At 43.8% G+C, this 23,564-nt stretch overlaps 1 protein-coding gene across 1 annotated transcript in view; it reads right to left on the bottom strand.

The window, feature by feature from the left end:
- NEGR1 (neuronal growth regulator 1) overlaps window positions 1-16,716 on the bottom strand; it is a 312,227-nt gene extending 295,511 nt beyond the window's left edge. The window contains exon 1 of the mRNA XM_064454830.1: window positions 16,345-16,716. Coding sequence (XP_064310900.1) covers window positions 16,345-16,649 — 305 coding nt within the window. The 5' untranslated portion in view covers window positions 16,650-16,716. The remainder of the gene's footprint in view (window positions 1-16,344) is intronic.
- Window positions 16,717-23,564: the final 6,848 nt, after the last annotated feature.

The raw sequence follows: 23,564 nt of genomic DNA, 5'->3' as shown, positions 1-23,564 counted from the left end.
CACCGCTGAAGTGGGAGTATGATTAGAAGTTAGAAGTGGCCTGGTGAGCCCAATCATAAAAGGTGTGCCTTCAGTGCTGCAATACAATTTAACTTTTCTTGAGACGACCTAGAGTAGTAGATAGACAGTGAAACACTTCTCTCTCTATAACACATTTAAAAGTACATGATTTTGCCAGTTTACTCATTTAATTCCTATGACAAATTCAAGATAATTATGGTACAACACATCAAGATAAATGTATACATATTTTTAATGAATTAACCTATAAATTTGTAAATATTATATTATACCACCATATTAAATTTATAAACAGAAATAATCAGCATGATTATTACACAAAGAAATGTTTTAATTATTGCATTATTATGTATTATTTCATTCTGTACGCAACACAATACCTGCAAAACCACCGCATTTTTAACTCCCACTAGTATGAGACCTTTCATCACATCTGTTAAAGTACATAACTAAACTAACTCAATACTTCATAAGCACAGATCCTAAAATAAGACAATTTAATAATGTAAGTCCTTTCTGAGACCTACATATACAGATGTGCTCATTTTTTAACTAATTTAGTTCATCTGATCAAATCCTTCATTAAAAAACTGCTATATTATGATGGTTAGGAATGGAATAACTGAAATAATTGCTTTTAGACCTGATAGAGTTACCTACTTGAAATCATGGTTTCAATAAAGCTGGGTTCATTTATCTTGCAGAAAAGACCTCACCCTTTCAGATTTTGTGACACAGTAGACAAACGTAGAAGACATTTTTATTTATCTGTTTATTTTTGCCAAGACATCCATTCTTCTCGCCACTTTCAGAAACTTATTATTGCCTCAGCTCAGGATATCAAATTATTCTGGAATTTCACTGAGACTTGCATCCAAACTCCTAAAGACTTTAAGCATTCAAAGACTAGGATAACCTCACCTGTAATTTACTTCAAAGTGTGTGACACTGTTCAACCTCTTTTAAGACTGTTTCCCAATTTCTGTTATAACTAAGTTAAAAGCATCTTATCAATCTAAATAGAGCAATCAATCTGGTAGAGCAAGTCTTCTACTCCTTAAGTTTACCTTCATTAATATGTAAGAAACAAAAAAAACCACACATTAGGAAATGCTTACACAAACATGATTTGAGGAACTGACACAAAGATGAGTCAACACAACTTCTAGAATTAAAATAGCCAACAAACTATTTCAAAGCTGAGTTACTTAAATGTTTATCTTCAGTTAAACTCCATATTTTCCTCTCAGCATCAAAGCACCAGTCCCTCCACCAAACATGGGGTACCAAAAGGCTGCTCCAACCCTTGCAGTGGTCATTGGGTGAACATGACGTTGTGAGAAGCCAATGCTTCCATGGGCACTCTGTAGTCCAAATTGATCAAAGCCCTGCAGGCTGCTGTCCCCTCATGGTGGATAGCCCAACAGCTCGTTGCAGTCATTGACTTCTGCTGTCTTCACTTCAGTTCTGGTTTCCTGGAACTGGCAGAAAGGCTATACAGAAAATTATCCATCCTTGCACCCTTCCTCCAAGGCACCTGAACCTCTGCTGTTTCCCTTCATGCTCCCATCAGTCATGGTATGGGAGTTATTCTCTTCTCCCCTGCGACAGAAAGTAGTTCTTGACCTTTATTCAGCCAATTTGAAGAAAATTAGCAGTTCCACATCTTGCTGAGTCTTCCGTGTAGTACGGCCCATTAATTTGGACTTCACAGTCTGATTCACCTATATCTTTCTGAAGTGTCCTCAGAGAACCTGTGAGCCCACTTCATGAGCCAGGTACCCCTGATGTAAAGGACACTGAGCCAGGACACCAGCTGGGCAATGCATTGTGGACCCAGGAGATGCATCACAGACACAAGGTCTCTCAGACCAGTCTCAGTGTTGGCAGGTCCAGGGCTAGAAAAGCAGAAGCAGCAACTGCAGAGGCATTAACCGTCCCTGTCCTCTGCTGGGAAGGGGATGAGGTAAATACCATGGTTCCAAAATGCAGTACACAGCCGTGATGACAATTTTGATTTGTTATCGAGCACAGTACTGTTCTTAGCACAGACCTCAGTCTCTGCACATGCACAGGCACCCTCCCCAGCTCGCACACCCACTGCCGATCATGGGAGCTTCTGACCATCATGCTGTTCTATAACACATGATACAGAGAATTGGATCTGATATTAAATTACATCAGTAATAATATACACTTTATTTTGAACTGTGTCACAAACATCAAATGTGTTCATTCCAAGACTGCAATGTACCACTTATCAAAAGTATTGGCTTCAATATTTAACGTTTTCATTTTTCCATCATGCATTTAGAGCTCTATTTTAAAATTAAGTGACACCACAATTTACTGAAAGCTAAGGTGTCATAGTTTAACCTGGCAGGCAGCTAAACACCACACAGCTGTTCGCTTGCTCCCCCGCAGTGGGATGGGGGACAGAATTGGAGAAAAGGTAAATCTTGTGGGTTGACAGAAAGATGATTTAATAAGACAGAAAAGGAAGGGAAAATAATAATAATGATAAAAGACTATACAAGTGATGCACAATCTAATTGCTCACCACCCACTGACCAATGCCCAGCCAGTTCCTGAGCAGCAGCCCCCGTCCCCCCAGCCAACCTCCCCAGTTTGTTTGTTCAGCATGACATCATATGGTATGGAATATCCCTTTGGCCAGTTTGGGCCAGCTGTCCCAGCTGTGTCCCCTCCCAGCTTCTTGTGCACCCCCAGCCTCCTTGTTGGCAGGGCAGTATGACAAGCTGAAAAGTCCTTGACTTAGTGTTAGTGCTGCTCAGCAACAACTAAAACATCAGTGTGTTATCAACATTATTCTCATCCTAAATCTAAAACACAGCACTATATCAGCTACTAGGAAGAAAATTACCTCAGCTGAAATGAGGACGCAAGGCTATGTCTGGAGCTCCTGTGTCAAGCTGAACATCTCTAGTGGGTAGCATCACAATCAGAAAGAATGGGCAAACATAATGCGTTCAGTTACACCCTCCCCCATTAAGCTTCTTCCAGATAATTATAAACTTGTAAATTGGTATCTTGGTATCAGGAAGGCAGCCCACGGAAGCGCTGTTTCCCCTGAAGGCTGCGTCCCAGCCAGCTCTTCACACCCTGCTCCCAGCAGCACTGCCTGCTGCCTGCCGCCGCATCTCATTATCACACGCTACACATTTTACGCAGGGTTTCACCTTCCAGCAACGGAGTGCCCACAAGCTGATAATTCATAGCTATGAAGAGCTTTCCAGACTGGCAAGGGACCCTAAAGAAATGTCAGAAGATGCAGAGACCAGAGCCACTCAGTTGAACACCCCAGACCAGACCCCTTCACAACTTCATGCAATGTGACTACGTCTCTGATGAACATTTAAAGTACAGGCTAAAATTTTGGGCACACGTGACCAGAGGAGGCAAGTGCCTAGGGTAGCATTTTGGTGCCTGGGCACCACCCTACGGCAATGCCAGCCTTTGCTCTGCAAACACCCGCACTGGGCAGCCCCCCAGGGCGCTGCGCCCTGCGCCTGCCCAGCCACCCATGCTCCTGCCACGTGACCAGGCCTGCCCTGGTCAGAGCCCGCCTGAGAGTTAAAAAGCTCTGCACTGTTTTTGAAGGTGGTTGCTCTCCTTCTGTCTCCGTGAAGGATCTGCACCGAGTTCAGACCAGCACGTGTTCTGGGGACGATGAAGCAGCGGCGCTGGCTGCTTTGGAGCAATTACCCTTTGGGCTGGCTTACTCTTTCTGAGAATGCTTCTGCTGCCACCAGGTCTCTGAAAGAAGAAAGTAAACTTTCCTGAATTTTTTCTGCAAACCAAAAATTGCAGAGCACAAGCATGTGCTTCTTGCTCCTGTGCTTCTGATCCTGAGTTATTGAAGTGCTCTAACATGTTGTCTCTGCAAACTTCCACTGGTGTTATTAAAACCCAGAGCTAGTAAAATGGGAGCAAAATCTCTTCATAGACATTTCAGTACTTAAGCTGGTAGCTTATTAAAACGTGATAAAAAAATTACTGGAGTTCTCACACAAGGGTTGTACTGGACTACCTACTCAGATTTTAAACACTTAGCAGTCCCAATGAAGTTTATTCTTCCACATACACAGTCTACTGGCACATGGACCATGTTTTTTATAACAGGGTAGAAAAAAAAGTGGAATAGAAAGCTCTAGGCAACAAGCATAGCCAAACAGAAAGAGAGGGTGAAAAATAATTTTGAAAAATACTGCTTCATTTACTCCAGGAAATTTTTTGTTCTACAGAAGCACAAAACAATTTCTTCTGCAACACTTTCCTGTTTTCACATGGCATCTATCCTCACCATAACCCAGAGGCTGCTGGAGCTATTCATAGCTGCTAGGAGCATCACTTTCCCACATGCTGTGTGCAGCCACAACCAAACATAAAGGAAGCACCTTACCAGGGCAGGCACGAAAGACACTGCTGAGGAGGCATGCCAGTGCACTGGAGTAAGGAGTCTGCTCTATTTTAAATGCTATTCTACAACTCCTACATAAAATGAACAGCTTTAATATAAAAAAAAAAAAACCTCCAGCAGTAAGTCTATAAAAAAATACATATGTGTGCCTATATATATTTTTAGTCAGAAATTCAACTACTGTGCTGAAGAAAAAGTAACGGTTTTCCTGTAAGTCAATAGCTACTGGATGGATGGATGGATGGATGGATGGATGGATGGATGGATGGATGGATGGATGGATGGGTGGGTGGGTGGGTGGGTGGATGAATGGGTGGAGTACCCTTTTTCACCACATGTCAGAAATGTAATAATATAAATACACTGAATCACCAGCTTCCTACTGCCCTGTGCATGCTCCTGGACACACAGCAAGGGCCTGTCTGCACAGCGGGTTAGGGCAGGTCCTTCTGCAGGCACCCAGTCCAGCCTCCCAGAGATGCTGGGAGCTGTTTATTTCTGGGGCTAGGTGGGATGTAACTGCTATGTAATTTTGCATAATCACATACACCTTAACCACACTAAATCAGCCAGAACTTCATTCGAAACTTCCCTTTCCCTTCTTCAGTCATGTTTCCTTGGAGAGAACTGTCCTCCGTGTCACTCTTGCTTAATTAAGTACACTAAAGCTGTAGCCAGTAACAAAGCTATAGTGCGCCTCCAGACCTGTGGTTTACAGATTCTCCGAAGAGTAAGAAATAGGAGTGCGGTTGCAAAGCCTTGTTTTCTTCTTTAACTGGTTATTTATAACTCTTACCTGGTCCTGCTTCCCACTGGTTCCTATTGCTAACCTGCCTGCAAGTATGCCAGCACCTCTCAGCTCTCTGCTGACAGCAGCATCATGCCACTGACATCGGTAGCTCTGGAGCTTTTTACAGGGACTGTGATCTAAAGAAACGTATCTCCTCCTTACCTAACAGCATCTAAATCAAGCCTGAGCAGTTGTGCAGTGCAACACAACAAACCTGTCAGTCAGTCCTTTCCAAGGAAAAAAAGGGCAAAGGTCTGCATCATCTTCTTCATACCTGGAATAAATTTAACAGGAGCATTTGCATCAAGTGAAAATCAGGTGGTCAGAAAGGGAGGACTTCAGTCTCAAGTGCTGTTTTATGATAGTGAATTATATCTAGTTTTAAACGTTTTTAACATTAATCCAGTGAAATATCAAAGGCATACAACTGTACAGTAAATTATGTATGCCTATGTTTTGTAGAGGGAATAAGGTTCCTGCCTGCTTATGACAGAATTGCATTAGCAGGCGTATCACAGACACTATACTACACTGGACAGTTATCATATTCCAATATATTTACATAAGTATAGTAAAAATATAGCATATGTACATAAATATATAGAATTTCCTTTATTTACATTGACATTTGCATGAGAAAAATTACTGGAGATTTTTGCAAGAATTATTGTATGCTAATGAGATTTTTTCCAAGACAAAACTGTTACTGCTAACAGTTGGAGTCTCTCTTTGTTTTAATTATGCATGACTAATGATAGCTGTTTGGCTGTCTGACCACCAGATTGTCTGCCGTTGCCAAGGGAAAATCTTTTAAAATAGATTGACTGTTTTTCTGTTAAAAGCCAGAGCATGGTCCACTTCATCTTATATTTTTTAACAGTTTTGCAGGTATAAAAATCAAAACTTCAGTTGAACTCACTGATGGGCCATTCTTGTGTGTAAGACACCACCAAAACTCTGCTGGCATTGTAAGTGATACAATACAAAACCAGAGTTATAGCTAGAGCTACTGCAGACATGTACTGGCTCTATGTGTTGTTAAGTATACAGAAAGTTCCAAGAACCACTACTGCGATGGCCGGACATTTTACTGGGCCCATTTTACATATCCACCTACATGCAAATGCAGGTGCACTAATGAATCCAGCCTGCTCCGGGGTCTCCAACAGCTTTAATGCTGGGAAAAAAACCCCTGCATCCAGTCAGAGGAAGAAAATTTTTTTCTGCTGAGTTTAAAAAATATTTGAAAAAAGTGAAAATAACATAGCCTGATGATTTCTGGTACAGTAGAATAAAGATGAGTGGGATTTGATATGCCTGTGCAGAACACCAGGGCACTGCAACCTCAGACAGCGCCAAGAGCAAGGGTCTTGAGCCTTAGTCAAGCAGTCAAGAGCCATGCTGCATACAGGGGTGAATGCCTAGTCACCCAGCAATGCACTCTATGCGATGGCACGCCTGTACCGAGCAGCCCAGCCCCAGAGAAGGGTCACCCTGGCCCCACTACACATCTCTGCTCCAAAGCTGGCTCAGCGCTGAGGGCTTGGGACAGCTGCTGCACACTAACAGCATAGTGGAGGCACAACTACTGACAAGACGCAGAGGAGGCGCTGCCCCAGTGATTACAAACTTCAGTAAGCACGCCACCGAGTTAGCATCAACCCTGAACTGGTGTCTGGGTTGAGTTGGGGGAAACAGAAATCTTGCAAATTTGAGGAGTCCCTTCCTCTGTTTCCAAGTGGGACACTTCTCTTCTGGCAGGTACATGCATTTTGTACTCATTGTCTCTGTTTAAAGGCTGAAAGAGAGACAGAGCTGAAGAGGGCTCTGAACCCCCTACCTCTGCCAACAGGCAGTGCCTTAACAGATGGATATTTAACAAACATTTCTGCCCCTATTGCTTGTGAGGAGCAGCATTCTCATAGGGAGACAAAGGTTTGTCTTTCAACTCTATCTTTGTGGAGCATTTTGACTTGCAAGATGGGGCAAGGTAAAGGAGCCTGCAGCTCTGGTACCAGAGGACTGTGGATGGATGCAATTAATTAACCTGATTGATTAGTGCAGTGTTACCTCATTGCAGGTGTGCCCACTGCCATGACTGTCACCTGCAAAACCTCACTCAATTTATCTAGAGCTGTGGCCAGCCAGATTAACATGCCCTTGCCTTCACTCAGCTGCTGGCTTGAACCCCTCTTGTTCTGAAAGGAATGTTGTTTATTCTCAGACCATGCTGCTCCTTGCCCTGCACTGGGGATATCTGAAGGCAGCGGCTGCCAGCAGCGGGGTGTGGCTTGCTCAAGTGGCTAGAGCAGCAGGGAGGATGTCGTGCAACATCTATTCCTTCTCACTCCCTTGCCACAAAGAGTGACAGCCCCATTATGGAGGGGTGTGAGAGAGTATTATTTAAAAGGAAGGCCCGTGATATTAAAATGCTATAGTACATGTGCAGGACTGGCAGTAGGCATGGGCCAAAGCCATGCCAGGGAGGAGGAACAACACAGGCAATAGCCGGCTAGTGCATGAGTGCTCCCCAATGCTGCCTGGCCAAGCCAGGACATGCCAGTCTATGCCAGGGACCTGCCTGCCTTCATCAGAGGAGTGCAAGCCTCACTGGACCCATCCATCTCCACAAGTCTCAAAAAGAGCTGAAATGTTTCCAGATTGATTCCTTGAGCCTGCTGCAGCACAGATTTTCGTTTCCAAGCACAGTGTTGGGTCAAATTTCTGCCAAGAGAGACAGTGGTAAGCCAGTACTGCATGTCACTGATCGGTCTGTGAAACGAGTCGGCCTGAACCCCTGAGACTTGTTTCCCTGGGGTCCCGGCTACAGTCAACTCTTATGCAAGATGACAAGAAGAAAGTAATTTAAGTCTCTGTTTTTTCCTCAACAGAACAGCCCTTTGGAATAAATTATTTTTTCATTCCTTACTGATTCCTTGTTTTGTTAGTTCCTCTGCATAACATCTGAAACATTCACGCTCGTTTAAAATGATGAATTATTTTAATTTACTCTGAATTTATTTATTATTATTGCACAGACAAGAGGCAGGCACCATAATGTGCTTGTTTAATAATTGGCAGGGATTTGGAACGTGAAAGTCTTACCCAAACAACAACTTAATTTTATGGAGAGGTATGCACGTGTGTCTACACATACCACAGTCACATTTCAGAAAGATAGGAACAAAGCTTCACATAGCCAAATAATTTATGATCCTGAACTACACAAGAATACCAAAAGAGTATGGAAGTCAAGAAACATACCTTTTAAAATCATAAAGAAGAAAAATTTTATATTTATTACAACACCCAACCCTCCATAGACATATCTGCTTTTATACATGGGTGCACACAAGTCTATCCAACACTGGCGTGTGGACATGCATCAGAGGGACTGCAATGCTAGAATATATATAATATCTTAAAATTTAAATATGCTCTATACACTTGCTATGCACCTGCTACTCATAATGTAAAACTTTTGTTCCAAATGCCCAAACTCAGTAATATGAATGACAACAGATGGAGAACATTAGGCAGATGTGTCACCAGCTTTCCATGACTACTGTTGCTCCTTTGATGAAGGCTGTTGCCTATAAAGTGCAGCTCTTCTTGGAAAAGAAGGCAAAACTGGCTCGTAAGTTGAAACCCCAAAAGTCACTAGCTCCCCTCAGCAATGTAAATATGAATTAGGCATCTAGATGTCCCTGTGGACCTGAACAGCTTCAAAGCTGAAGACTGCTTGACCTGGTTGACACAGGTGCTCAAGCTACACAGGCACCTTCAGTGATTTCGACCAGAGCATCTGGATGTGCCTCAGGACTGCTGATCTAAGAATCCATACGATTTCATGGCATGAGAAGTGTTGGCAAGGACCCCCCCCCAATAAATTCCATCATGATGACCATAACGCCGTAGATTCATTCTTGAGCGCCTAGAGTCAGGGGAAGCAGATGCAGGACCTGGAAACAGTCCCACCAAGGTGTACAGAATCACAGAATCATTAAGGTTGGAAAAGATCTCTCTAACATCATCAAATCCAGTCATCAACCCAATACCACAATGTCTCGTAAACCATGCCCTGAAGTGCCACGTCTACATATTTTTTGAACACCTCCAGGGATGGTGACTCCACCACCTCTCTGGGCAGCCTGTGCCAATGCCTGACCACTCTTCCAATGAAGAAACTTTTTCTAATATCCAAACTAACCCTCCCCTGAAGCAACTGGAGGCCATTTCCTCTCATTCTATTGCTAGTAACTTGGGAGACGAGACCAACACCCACCTCACAACAACCTCCTTTCAGGTAGTTGTAGAGAGTGATAACGTCTCCCCTCAGACTCCCCTTCTCCAGAATAAACAACCCCAGTTCCCTCAGTCTCACCTCATAAGGCTTGTTTTCCATACCCTTCACCAGCTTCGTTGCCCTTCTCTGGACACGCTCCAGCAACTCAATGCCCCTCTTGTACTAAAGGGCCCAAAACTTAATACAGTATTCAAGGTGTGGCCTCACAAGTGCCAGGGACAATCACTTCCCTGCTCCTGCTGGCCACACTATTCCTGATACAAACCAGGATGCCATTGGCCTTCTTGGCCACCTGGGCACACTGCTGGCTCATGTTCAGCCGGCTGTCAGCCAACACCACCAGGTCCTTTTCAGCTGGGCACCTTTCCAGCCACTCCTCCCCAAGTCTGTAGCATTGCACGGGGTTGTTGTGATCCAAGTGCAGGACCCGGCACTGAGCATTCTTGAACCACATACAGCTGGCCTCAGCCTATTGATCCAGCCTGTCCAGGTCCCTCTGCAGAGCCTTCCTATCCTCGAGGAGATGAACACTTCCACCCAATTTGGTGTCATCTGCAAACTTACTGAGGGTGCACTGGAACCTCTCATCCAGATCACTGATAAAGTTGTTAAACAAGACTGGCCTTAATACTGAGCCCTGGGGAACACACCGCTTGTGACCAGCTGCCAGCTGGATGTAACTGTTCACTGGTCTTTGGGCTTGTCCATCCAGCCAGGTTTTTACCCATCGAAGTGTACACCTGTCTAAGCCATGAGACACCAGCTCCTCTAGGAGAATGCTGTGGGAGACAGTGCCAAAGCGTTTACTAAAGTCCAGGTCAATAACATCCACAGCCTTTCCTTCATCCACTAGGCAGGTCACACAGTCGTAGAAGGAGATCAGGGTGGTCAGGCAGGACCTGTTTTTCATGAAGCCATGCTGGCTGGGCCTGATCCCCTGGTTGTCCTGCACTTGCCTTGTGAGCTTGCTCAAATTGAACCGCTCCATAATATTCCCCAGTACCGAGGTCAGGCTGACAGGCCTGTAGTTCCCTGGATCCTCGTTTCAGCCCTTCTTGTAGATGGGCATCACATTGGCGTTTCATTTGGCTAGGCCCATGGTAAGGCACTCACTCACATGCTTTACTGGGAAAGCGGCAGTCCGATCTGAAAATCAGAAAGTTCTGAAATCAGCAGGAGCAGGAGACATGGGGTTGGCTGCTGCTGCCAAACTTTTCCTGCCAAAACAGAGTTCATCTCCATACCAGACTCTGATTTCAGAGACTCTGCATTTGGTACCCCTAAAGGGACCTAGTTTAGAAAAATAATGTTAGATGGACATTTCTCACCTGAAACGTCAATGTTCATCAGAGGAGTGCTGTGGTGGAGAACAAGGAATGTCCCATTTTCCAATATGAGCGAAGATGACGACATACAGCTAGGAAAGTAATTTTCAATAGATGGTGAGAACTCTCTGCAAAGCTCAGGGGAGCCACAGTGAAGCACTGAGACATCAGTGCTGCACAAGGAACCACATTTCTCTGACACACTGCCTTGAGTGCCTCCTGTGCCACCCCAGGGGTGTCATGGTCAAAAAGCTTGGTACTGGTCAGGGGAGGCAGAAGTCATGCTTGCTGTGTTTGGGGCAGCAGCTCTCCCAGGCAAAGACACCGAGAGACACAGAGAATGCCAGGAGCTGCTCTTCCCATTCCCCCAGTGGCAACTTTTTCCAACAGTGGAAAAACTTATGGAAAAGACAAAATTGAGTAATTCTAAAAGCAGCCACCAAAAGAGATGGATAGTTTCAGGTTAGCTGTCTACCATGTGCCCAAACCTTTTAATACCAGTAAAAACATACCAGTAAAACATACTCCTACACAGTGTTCATCTGCAGCTGCTTAGCACATCCCGTCCTGTGTTACCTGTTCGTTCATACAAAGCATTTGATGACTACTTCAAGTCTCTGAGGCAGGGGAGAGTGTGACTGCACACAACATAGACCTGAAACTCTCCAAAGTGGAAAGAGAAGCGGTCAGGCTACATGCTAAGAATCCCAAATTTAGAAAGCAAACCAGAAAAACCCAAACCTCCTGACCCATGATGAAAAAAAGATACCTTCTCCTATAATCACCCTTCTCAGATAACTGTTGGATGCCCTGAATCTCAGATAAAATTGACACAGGACAGCCAAAAGAGACTGCTGTGGTCAAAAACATGGGGATGAAGTTCAATCTACTTGTTAACAAAGCTGGCCTAGAACTGATCCATGGTTTTCCCAGCCAGGTTTGACAAGAACCAATATCTGCTCCGTAATGACAACCTGACCCAGTTATCTGCTTTACAGCTTCCACCGCTCCTACTCTTCACTGGCAGCCTTTGGGAACCTTGATCCAATGGATCCCAGCTTGAGGATTAACTCTTTGTAGTGAAGAATTCACATTATTTATATCTTGCAGAGCACATATTTAATAAATTACTCTATAATCACATAGTGGCAAAAAGTATTTTGCTGTTTGTTTTCTTTTTTTTAATGTTTCAACTTCTAAAACTTAATTTACTGTGATTAGCACAATGTACTATCAGGTAAACTAGCTTTTATTGTCCATAAGCTTTAAGAAAAATAAAATACAGGATAAAAACTTTGCTTGCTAGAAAAAGCTATTTCTATCACCTTCAGATTTGTACATTTAGATATCTAAAGGGATTTTGTTTACAAATTACAGATGAGGTATGTAGTAACTGTTAAGAAACATATACCAGTTTTCTTCAATATATAAAGCCAAGAGGGCCACGCACACAAATCTGCTGTAACCTAGATAAGCATCGGCACAGAAAGTCAGAGAGAAATTCTCTGTATTTCTCCCGGAAGCAGTAACGCCCCTTGCTGCAATCCCGGCAGCAAGCTCTCCAGCTGCCCTCCTTGCATCACCCCGCACGCGGACAGCGGGAAGGGGATGGAGCAGCCCCCACCCATGTGAAGGTGGCCTTCGTACTCCCTGAGCATCTACCCCTCGAGCACAAGCACTGCTCATGGGCAGTGAGGGAGAAGAAACAGATTACCTATGCCTGCTCCAAGCAAATTGCCCTGCATTTGTCTCTTAAAACGCTCCTGTTCCAAGATTGCCACTTCTGCTGTCAGTATTACAGATATGCTGCAAACATATGGTGATCCCTCCCCTTATAGGAGGTCTTGAAAAGGGTCACTAGAGAAATCTAGTTCGGAAAATACAGACTCTAGCATTTCTAGCAGCTTACAATGTAGCAATTTATTCTTTTAATAAAACAATGTTTTTATAACTTGCTCTCTCCTTCCTCATGTGTTCTCGTCAAATCTTAATTTGCTGCCTGGGAAGAATATAGAAAAGATGTGGAACAGAATTAGACTTCTGAAAATAAGTGGCTTCACAAAATTATTTTGCCATACAAAGCAACACCATTACTGATATAATTTCTTATAACGTCAATAAACGGTGACACAAATATTGTCAGAACTGCATGGAACAATCACTGATTGAAAACAAATAAAAGGTACCAGGTTTTAGTTTTTGAGACTACAGAAATAACTCATCATTAGGAAGAACACCTTGGCTAATGAGAGATTTTCTTTAAAAAATAATTGCTAAGATGTTTTCTGTACCAAAACAGGTGCTAAGTGACGTTCTTGGCAAACTGTCTATTTGGCCAGTCCATCTGGAGGGGAAAAGCACAGGTGCCATGCCTTTTGCCAGCGTTGGGGAACGCTGGCCAGTGAGGCCGTGGGAGAACCACAAGCATCCCAGCGCTGCCCAGGGAACTGGTGAAGCATGGCCCAGTCCCGCGGTGGTCTGAGCGGTGAGGACAGGGAGTGCAACCGCCCCACGGTGTGCAGTGAGGGCGAGGGGTGACAGGGGGGCCTGGCCGAGCAAGAGCACCAGGCAGGGACTCATACTCACAGCTTTGCTTCTACAGTACTGGAAAACCGTTGCATGCGTTTGATGCTAAATTGATTAATTACACTTTCATATGAATTAATTATTCTAAAATGAGGGAGCTGTACTACTTATTTTACTTTGTGTTAACACTTAGAGGCTTTTACTGGAAAACCTCAGCAGTTAAAGGAGGCTTTATTCCTCATCTTTAGTAAAGACAATGAAAACTGGAACTTGGCTTAGTCTGCCACCTTATTCATTGAAGTAGGCTACACGCTTTCTTCCCTAGTATTTTAGCTCAAAACGAGACTGGCAAGTAAAAGTTTATCCTCAGTTCAACACAGGTACCCTTTTTATTCACACTCCTTGCAGACCTCAAAACATGGGTCGATGCATAATTAAGCTGCACAGCTGAGTAAAAGCCCTGAGGACAGCACCACAGCCCTGGGACCCAGAGCCGGGTGCGTACCGAGTGAGTGCACCTGCCGCGCCCGTAACGCCCTCTCATTAGGGGATGCCTCCACCTAAACACGCATCACATAAATCACCCTAATCTTCTTGCAGCCAAGAAAATGCTGACTCAAAGCCATGGGAATTACTCCCATATTCTAGCATTAATTATTTAAAAAAAAGGAATGCTAGATGCTTTAGGCACGGTGCTATCTCTGTAAAAAAGTAAGGAGGTAACTTTTGAAGCCCTCCAGATAAACCTGGAGAAGCCTGGTGATGAGAGGTGAATCAACACGTGCCAGCAGAAGGGAACTGATGGCCATCTTGCCATAAGAGGCTGGGAGCTACAGCACACAGCCAACTTTGGATGCTGCAATGTACAGTAACTGAGAACAGCTAAATTCAAACAGCTATGGAGCCGGAAGGAAAAACTCTTTCTTCTAATGCCCAAATTGCTTTATCCAGCTTACTGGAATTTGTATTTAAATAAATAATCAGCTTCCAATACTTAGGATACTAATAGCAATTGGTTTAATGTATACTGAAATACATTTATGTTACAAATATCCAGTGAGGAAAAATTCAGGAGGAGCAGTGACACTATGCAGTAAGAGACTCAAGATAAACAGCTCTACCTGCCTTCTGCATGCTCTTGAAAGTGTTTTCTCTTACAGTGATCCTACTTTTTGCCTTCTGAGTTGCAATACCAACTGAAAACAAAAAAAAACTTTTGAAAGAAAGCCTACAAAAGGCGTATAAAATGAAAGTTAATCAGAAGAATGAAAACACAGATGTAACGCACAGTATTTCACCATCTGATTGCTTTGTTCTAGAGTTCAGTAGTGATGTTTGTTTCCTCTAGTAACGTCTCTTTACAAAACAGATACCCTCCCTCCCTTGTGAGACAAAAGTAATGTTTTTCCCTTAAAGCTCCTATTTCATTTATGTAACCTATCCAGCTGCACAGACACTGAGTTTCAAACACAATCTTAGGCCTAGAAAACTGAACGTATTCCAGCTGAAACCCACCAGGAGGTAACCTTCAGAGTAATTCCACAATTTTTTATTAAGGTAGTTCTAAATATATATTTGTTTATATCCTAATAACATTTAGTACTGGCTGAGTATCTGTCTCAGCTGCCACCAACTCACCAAGTTACCTTCCCTGCAACCTTTAAATCTGAAACATTACAAATAAAATAGACTTTTTCTAGTTTACTTTGATTCTCCAATTCTGCAGACAGAAAGCATAAGGACTTTAGGACATCTCAAAATACAGAGTATAATTGAGGTATACATAAAAAATACTTGTCAGCTGCCCTACATAGACATCTACTGTATTTTCAGTAGCTACTACACCAGAAGCAGGCTGACTTGCCATAAAATGATTCCAAATTCCTACTGAAAATACCTCATGCAGTATTTTACAGCAGATTATAGGATCATTAAAAATGCATATGGCTAAAATACTTTGTAATCTGGAGACCTAAGTGAGTGATACCCCGGCAAAAAAATAATACAGCCAGATACTTCATAGCTTAAAACTACTGCCAATTAAATCAGAGATTCATCACAAGCAAAGAGGTTCAACCCACTGCAATCATATTCCAGACAACAAGAAAACGTATTTTTCTTAAACTAGAGCAATAGCACGACAAAAGTGCAATGCACGAATAAAAAGTTAGAATCAGGGGGGGGAAAAAAATCAAATCAAGCCAGAGGATTAATGAACTCAAATCAGAAAGGATTCAAATAGATTAAGTATGGTGTAGACTACTGGTAAACAAATTTTGCTCCAGTCAACTGGACTGAAGAGAGGATACGGTAAGCACAGGGAGGGCAAGGTTCATTAGGAGAAGCGGTAACAGAGCTACGGTAAGCATGTAATCTCCTAATGGCGTAAAGCTAGCCTTCCGCGTTAACTGTTGAGAAATAACGAAATCGTAAAAACAAAACAACAACGCAAATACTTCTGACAGGGCGTAATCCTCCGCACCGTCTTACAGCCCAGCGAAACCCTGCCAGCGATGCTCGGACCGCAGAGCCCGAAACTGATGCCAGAAGCCAAAACTGCATCATTTCACCCAGCAGGCGATTTCCAAACTTCTACCAACGGACCGCGCTTTACTAAACACATCGAGTTAAAACCGGGAAAGGACTTCCAGCACGCCGCGGGACCCGCGCACCGCTGCCCCGGGGACCGGCCGAGCGGCCCGGCGGCCGCCCCAGCTCCGAGGATGCGGGCACCGGGCGCCGCCGGTGACAACTTCGCCGACCCTCCCCGGGGGGAGCCGCGCCGCCGCAGCGTCCCGGTGAGCGGTCGGGGCGGTCGGAGCCCCGACCGCTCTCCGGGACGCTGCGGCGGCGGGGCCGGTCGGGCGGCTCCGCTCCGTGCGCCCCTAAGCCCCCCCTCACCCGCCGCCCCATCGCGGCCGCGATCGCCTCCTACCTAAGCACCGCCGTGTCCCCCTTCCTGACCACCAGGTTGTCCACGGCCGCCCCGGGGAAGTCTCCACCCGGAGCGGCGAGTCGCCCGGGGGGCAGGAGACAGCAGAGGCCGAGGAACACGATCGCCGGCCACTGGTGGGAGCCCCCGGCGCTCCGCACCAGCGGCACCATCTCCGCGCCGCTCCGCGCTGCGCCTGGGCCCGGCGGCGGCCGAGCGCGGCCCCCGGTAGCGGCGGCCCCTGCCTGGTGCCCGCGGTCGGTGGCCGAAAACGGAGCGTGGCTGCTCCCGGGCGGCCGCCGCAGCATCTAGCGAGGAGGGCAGCGCGCCCGCTCTGCGCGCCGCGGCGGCGGCTCGGCGGCGGCGGGCGGCCCCCGCTGCCAGCCCGTTGCCACGCAGCCGTCGCCCTGGCAACCGTCCCGGCGGCGGAGGGATGCGCGCCGCCCTCCCCGCCGCTCCGCGGGGCCGGTCCCCCCCTTCGCAGGCTTTTCGCTCCGCCGTCCCGCCCCTCGGCATCCCGGCTTGCAGACATCCCACCCCCCCCCGCCCCCGCCCGGGATGCGCAGGGCCATCCGCCACCGTGCCCCGGGCCGTGCAGGCCCAGCGTCGCCTGCTTTCGCAGCATACTCGTGTGCCACGTCTCATCAGAAATTGCTCCTTGGTACCACTCTCGCCCCTTAAGATTTAATACAATTTACCACTTTGCCAAAAGCCAGCGAGTCAAACATTGCTTTAAGGCAGTAGTGCTGGAAATCGCACCAACAGCTCCACGGTGAGGCTTCTTCCTCCTCCCTCAGGAGATGCTAAAATTTTCAAAGAAACACTCCAATCCTTTCTGGAATACAGGGTCAGACTCTCTGATATCTGAGGGGTTCTGTTCCCTAAAATTCTACCAGGGTAGCTAGAGATGTTCACCAGCAGCAGGAAAAAAAGGAGCAAAAAACCATTGACAGATTATTTCCCTATAGACACACAAAAATGAGCAGCCCTTTTTCCCCCTGTGGCCTTCTGCAGTGTATGAAATGCACACTCACAACATTGTCAGCCTCCGACAAACACCAATAAGTGAGGAATTCTGTTTTCTTGGTTTGTTTTCCCAATCACCCACTTTCCAGTCTAACCGTTGATCACAGGACATGAGGTTGCACCTCTCCAGGAGCAGGCTGAATCTCCTGCAGGAATTACTCTCCTCCTGTCGGTTCAGTTCAGGAGAAGTTGCATAAGCAAGACACCGTTATGTAACAGGAATTGCATGACTGCTATGACATTAAGGACAGTTTTGAAATGTTCTCACACTAATTCACGCACATCTGGCCAATACAATGTCATAATTGTTCCTTCACAGCAGCTCTGCCACCCCACGCTGCCAGCCCATGGTACAACAAGCACTAATTTTCCTGCGGTACTTTCCCTTTCATGAACTGCCACAGAGTACGTATTTTTCTGGTGCACCATTTCTTCTTACTTGCAATTTGCATCAGAGGATTTTAGGGTAGAACGTTCCAAGAAAAAGTCTTTAATAATCATGGTACTTCCAACGTTCACTCTCCTGTAAGCTTTACCCTTCTTTACTGCATCCCATTCCATTAGATCTTTCCAGCTGCCAAAAGAAATTCTGGTGTATACAAAAGGGACTTTTTCCTCTGCTCCTGTGGCACATGATACTACAGAGTTTCCTTGATAAAGAAAGAGGGTGGGGAAGAGAGAGATTGGCTCACAGATCTTGGATGTGGAAGACTCGCCTTCAGTATTATTGCTAAAATACAGTAATGCCTTTTTAATCTTAAATACAACTCTGCAGTGAGACAATTCTCTCTGCTAGCATATATGCAACTACCATAGTATGCAATACCCATCCATTGGGACCACGACAGTAGGAACTTCCTGCAAGCAGAAATTAATTATCTAGTATTGAAAATAGCGTTATGATTTCCAATGCAACACCATGCATTTTGAAATGGGCTTGCCAAGAGGACAGACTCCAACTGTAAGCCTCAGTTGCTTTCACTAGCAGGGAGTTGTTAATAACAGGTGGAGTCGTCCCACATCTCACACCGTTACCATCCCACATTCAAAGATATTAAATAATATCTCCTGTAGGACCTTTCCAGACAGGTATGCTTCTTGCAGTTAGCAGCCACAAAACATCACATGCCCAACAGTTGTAAATATCCTTTCTGCGTAGCTCTCGGATACCATTTTTACCATCAAGTTGTGCTGTCAGCAGTGTCAAAGTGGTTCTCCAAACACTGCATGTTCAGAATGTTTGTTTCCAGAGGAACCTCAGTAACCCAGTGGTTTTCATCTTAATTTCTTCTCCAGTATTTCACCTGTGGCAATACAAGAGCCATTTTCTGTCTTCTGCATAACTATCCAGAATCACGGTGCAGCTGGGGCTGGCAGGGACCTCCAGAGGTCATCTTGTCTAAACTCCTTGCTCAAACAGGGCCACTTAGAGCTGGTTGCCCAGGATCATGTCTCGTCAGCTTTTGTATGTATACAGAGATGGAGACTCCATAACCTCTTTGATGCATTCCCTGCCAGTTGGGTTACTGGAATGTAGGTGGTTTATCTTACAACCAAACATACAACATGGCTCTGCTTTGGATCCTAGGATGGTATCTTCCCCATTTGTACCCTCAGGTATATTGGACTTCTGTCACTCTTAATGTATCAAACTGCTCTTCTGCCTACTGTTGTAGTATGCTGCTGTATAGACTGATGCTGTCTATAAAGCCGGAAACGAAGTGAGCAGTACTGAAGTAAACCTTTAACCACAGCCCAGTAGAAAATGCCTCCTGTCACCCAGCCTCAGGACTCCAGGCCAGCCAGCCATTTGCCATCATCATTGTTATTCAGGAATGGATGCCCTACTTCTTAGATACTGTCATCAAAACCTTTTCCTCCTTTCCAAGTCCTTGGCCTTCGAAGCTGAGATCCTGCATTTAGGTCTCTGAATGCTCTCCCAAATCATGTGTGTAAGGGAAGCTTGGTCTGAAAAACCGACCAGCTCAACCTGACATCAAATGCTTACCTAGCTGCATCAACATACCCTTGTCACAACAGCAGCAAGACAAAAGAGTAAAGTACAAAGAAATTTTCATTCAGAAGGTTTTGTATACAAGAGACAGATGACAAACGCACCAGCATCTGTCCTACTTCAACGGGTCCTGAAGACCTCTCCTTCACTTTTACCCACGCTTCTTCCTTCCAAGTTTGCATTCAATTGAATAGCCATCTCCTTTGCATGGCTTCCATTCCATTGCTCTGAGAAGAGCATCTCAAAGGCTTCATCTTCCTTCTTTTTCTCCAGGATGTTTTTTCATTTGCCGAAACAGCAGACGATTGCCTTACCTTCTTTCTCGTAGGTGCAGACTGGCTTAGCCAAACTAAAAAGCACTGTAATCCTTCCTCTCTGCTGCAAAAATAGACCCTTCCACTATTTCCCTAATCAGTCCACACTTCACTATTTTTCACATTAAACATTTTGGGTAAGAAAAGTTTAAAAAAAAAACACAACCAAACAAAAAACACCACAGCTGTTTCTCAAGGCTTTCTGCTCTTCCTTTTACCTCAACCATGCTATGTACTCAAAGTAGATAATGCCATTCTTTTTAAAACAAACAAACAAAAAAAAAGGACAGTTCAGATCCATCAAATAAGTCTCTCATCTTGCAGACCTGCAGTCGAGAGTGAAATGTGGTTCCTACTGTAACGGACATGCAAAATATTTCTATCACTGCTGGTCAGACAACATTTGCTAAATCAATTAATTTTTGAGGCAGAAAATTTATTAATGTGTCTGTGATCTTCAGTGCTATTTCTTAGACTTTGGGGGAGATACCTTTCCAAGGCATGATGCAACTTTTGCAAATGTGTTGGCATCACGAGGAGGAAGATACATAACTACAAGGGAATCTGTTTTATCATGTGAAAAACTTCACACAGCTGTCTCATGTAGGAAGCCATTTGCATGTTCTGGTATGTTAAGTACTCAGATCATCCAGAAAGGTGTGTGATATAATAGTTGAGATATAATTTTAGGGAGAGCTCTGTAATCTTTGAAGAGTCAGATGGCGATGTTTTTATTTGACCTTAACAAACAATCAAATAATTTGCTCTTCTTTGAATAAGAAGGACAAAAGACATTTCCTCAACAACATTCTATTAATTTTGCACCAGATCGTATAAACCTCAACCAACAATAGCCAAGATGAAGCTCTTTATTTTGTTTTCTTCATTTCTGGATTTGTATTCCTGGCTTTCATGCTATTTGGAGATCAATGGAAAAATAGCGGGTCAGGAGTCAATAGCAGTTATGCCAATCAGTGTTGCTCTAGAGACTGAATTCTTTCATCTGAATCTTCCCCACCTCCTTCCTATCCTGGGAAGCTTGCAGGAGAAAAAGAAAGAAAAGAAAAAAAGTCTCACACCATATGTGTAGACACATAGAAAAATTATTTCCACGGAGGGAAGACAGAAATCTTTCACATTAGCTAGTTTACCATGAATTGCACTTGGTTATTTTAGCATATTGGTTTTACCTGAAAGAGCTAGGTACTTCAAACATATTAACAGTAAGGCCATATAATATTTATTGAGGTTCAACTGCATGTTTTTGTTTAGAGCCATTTAGAAAAGCTAAATTAATTTCTTGCTTGCAAGTATTCTTTTAACAGTTTGCATAAACATTCTAGACTGATTCACAGACTCCACACTTGGCTCTTTGCTTTGTTTCCTCTGGGTGTTTAACTCTCCTGTAATTGTTCCTTCGTGCTAGTGATGAAATATGGAAGTTGAATGACTAGAGTAAACTCCAAGACAATTGGTACTTTTGATCTGCATCACATACCTAACATTCAACATGGGAAGAGATAACAGGCAATGCACACAGCACAGCCATGGGTCATTGACAGCCTGTGGGCAGAGCCCCGTGGCATGTTGCCTGTCCTGCCTGGATCTGGGAGCAGGACTTTAGTGGAATAATCTGCTCAGGGAAACTCTTCTCACAGACACAACAATTGGTGGTTGGATTGCTATTTTTTAATAAACTCTTCAGTTTTTATAATGTTCTGTTTATTTCCTGGTCATGTCAAGTTCCAGTTACTTTCAATTTTTTTTGTGTGCTTTGGACAGTGCTTACCAACTGCTAATTACCCGTACATTAGAATTGGTCATGGAACTGGCTCTATTTCTAGATGTTTTAACACTGGCTGGAAATATGCATGTCATATTTTGATTTCCCACCAACATCCACAGCAGCAGCATTTTCAAGGTATGCCTCGTCTTTTAAACAATCATGCTGCGGTGATGGAAGGCATTCTGTCCTGTGATTTTGTTAATGGCTCTAATCAAAATCTTTGTACAGAGCTCTGTGAGAATCAAATAGGTAATTTCCATATATATATTTGTTTGCTTTTGAGATACATATTTCTGAAAATGTTCAAGTATTTCCACCTAGTTGCCAAATGACTTTGGTTAGTATCATCCATAGCATCTGAATTGCAACCTGAGGTTTGTCTTGATACTGTCCCTGTTAGTGAAAACTCGTTTCTGCTTCCTAAACAGACGATAGGCATTTTAAACTGAGGTGGGGGAGGACAGGACATGTGGAATGGCAGGACATGGATGGGGCACAAAAAAAAAAAAAAAAAAGAACAAAAAGCCCCCCAAACCCCTACACTGAATTTTCAGAATAACGTTTTGTGTCCAAATTAACAAAAACTTTGGAATTTTGAAACAATTTTACCATGGCCAAAGATCAGTAGGATCTTAGAGGTAATGAATAAAGCATTCCCAGAGGTAAAACTAGTTTTTTAATTTTAATTGAAAATCTTTAAGAAGAAAAAAAAAAGCTAAAAATTTCTATTAGCTTAGGAATCCTCAGGTAATATTCTTTAGTAGATCTGCTTTCTGCCTTTCTCTCCTGTAGCAAAAACATCACATAAATAAGGACAATGCCTTATTGCTTAGCTGTAGTGCAAACTCTTCCAAGAAACATCCAGCCATTGCTCAATGTTCTTAAAATACATCTCAAGTTGCCCGAAATGTGAACAAACAACCCAAGGCACCCAAAGAATTTGCCAACTTTGGTTCTCAAAGAGCAGTTTCTGATGTTTCTGCAGAATTGCTATGCAAAAGTGCTCATCTAGATCAATCCTGTTGGATCATCAGTTACAGTGCAAAAAAGCGTCACAAAATGCATTCCTTGAAAATTTATTTTGAAAAGGGGGGGGCGGGGGGGGCAGAGAAAGGCAAGGAAAGGACAAATCTCAGAAAAGACAGATGCAGTGCTCTTGCATTTTTAAATAAAAATTTTTGTATGTCTCCTTTCAAATACCTATTTCTTATTTTTTAAATCTCTTATACCTGAAGAATGGAAACAGATTTTGTCAAGTATTAAAATCAAAAGAAATTTCTTTTTAAATAAGTACCTCTTTCACAGGTAACTTCAGAATTCATGGCACTATGGTGGTTTGTTTGGTTTAGGTTTTTTTTTTGCTAATAGGATTGAAAGAGAATGCTGAAATCTCCACAAAATGCATTTTCCATTTTCTGCATAGTGTATTACCTATGTACAGAAGTGCTCAGTAAAATACTGTACAAAATTATTTCCCATACCTCAAAAATTGGAAGGATCCTAGTGTCCTGTCATCTAAGCTAGCACCTACGAGCTGTAAGCCAGTAGTTCTATTAGCACCAGAACGAATGGAATCCATAAATTTGAGTCGTCATCTTATTTGAGTTTTTAAATTGACAGAACCAGGCTGCAGAACAAGCTTAGCCCATATTAGACATCAGAAAATACATATAATAAAGAATTCTCAAAGGATGAGTGAATCCATGGGTGCCTATTTATAAAACACAAGCTCTAATTATACCTTTCTCAGACATAAGGCATTCATAATGTCACTTCTCTGGATTTTCTCATGTCTGAGAAGACTTGACTTGTGCTGCATCTCTCCACCGCAGTGGAAAGACAGACATGCTACATGTGCAGTGATACACACTGAAAGCCATGAGACAGGAGTAATTTCCATCTTATGTCCATCATTTGAGCAGGAAGACTCAACACTGTAGGGGAAAAAAAGGTGGAACAATTTCTTCTTTATCTACAAAGGCAACAGGAAGAGCAGTACTGACCCAGCACCTTGTAAATCAGCTTTCTTCATCCAAGAAAAACATGGAAATGGTATATTTATGCAAGATATTCCTTCTGAAAT

Source organism: Phalacrocorax carbo, chromosome 6 (assembly GCF_963921805.1).
Source record: "Phalacrocorax carbo chromosome 6, bPhaCar2.1, whole genome shotgun sequence".
In the NCBI taxonomy this organism is placed as follows: Eukaryota; Metazoa; Chordata; class Aves; order Suliformes; family Phalacrocoracidae; genus Phalacrocorax; species Phalacrocorax carbo.
The sequence above is the reverse complement of the archived record's forward strand: the minus strand, read 5'-3'. Positions and strand labels throughout refer to the sequence as shown.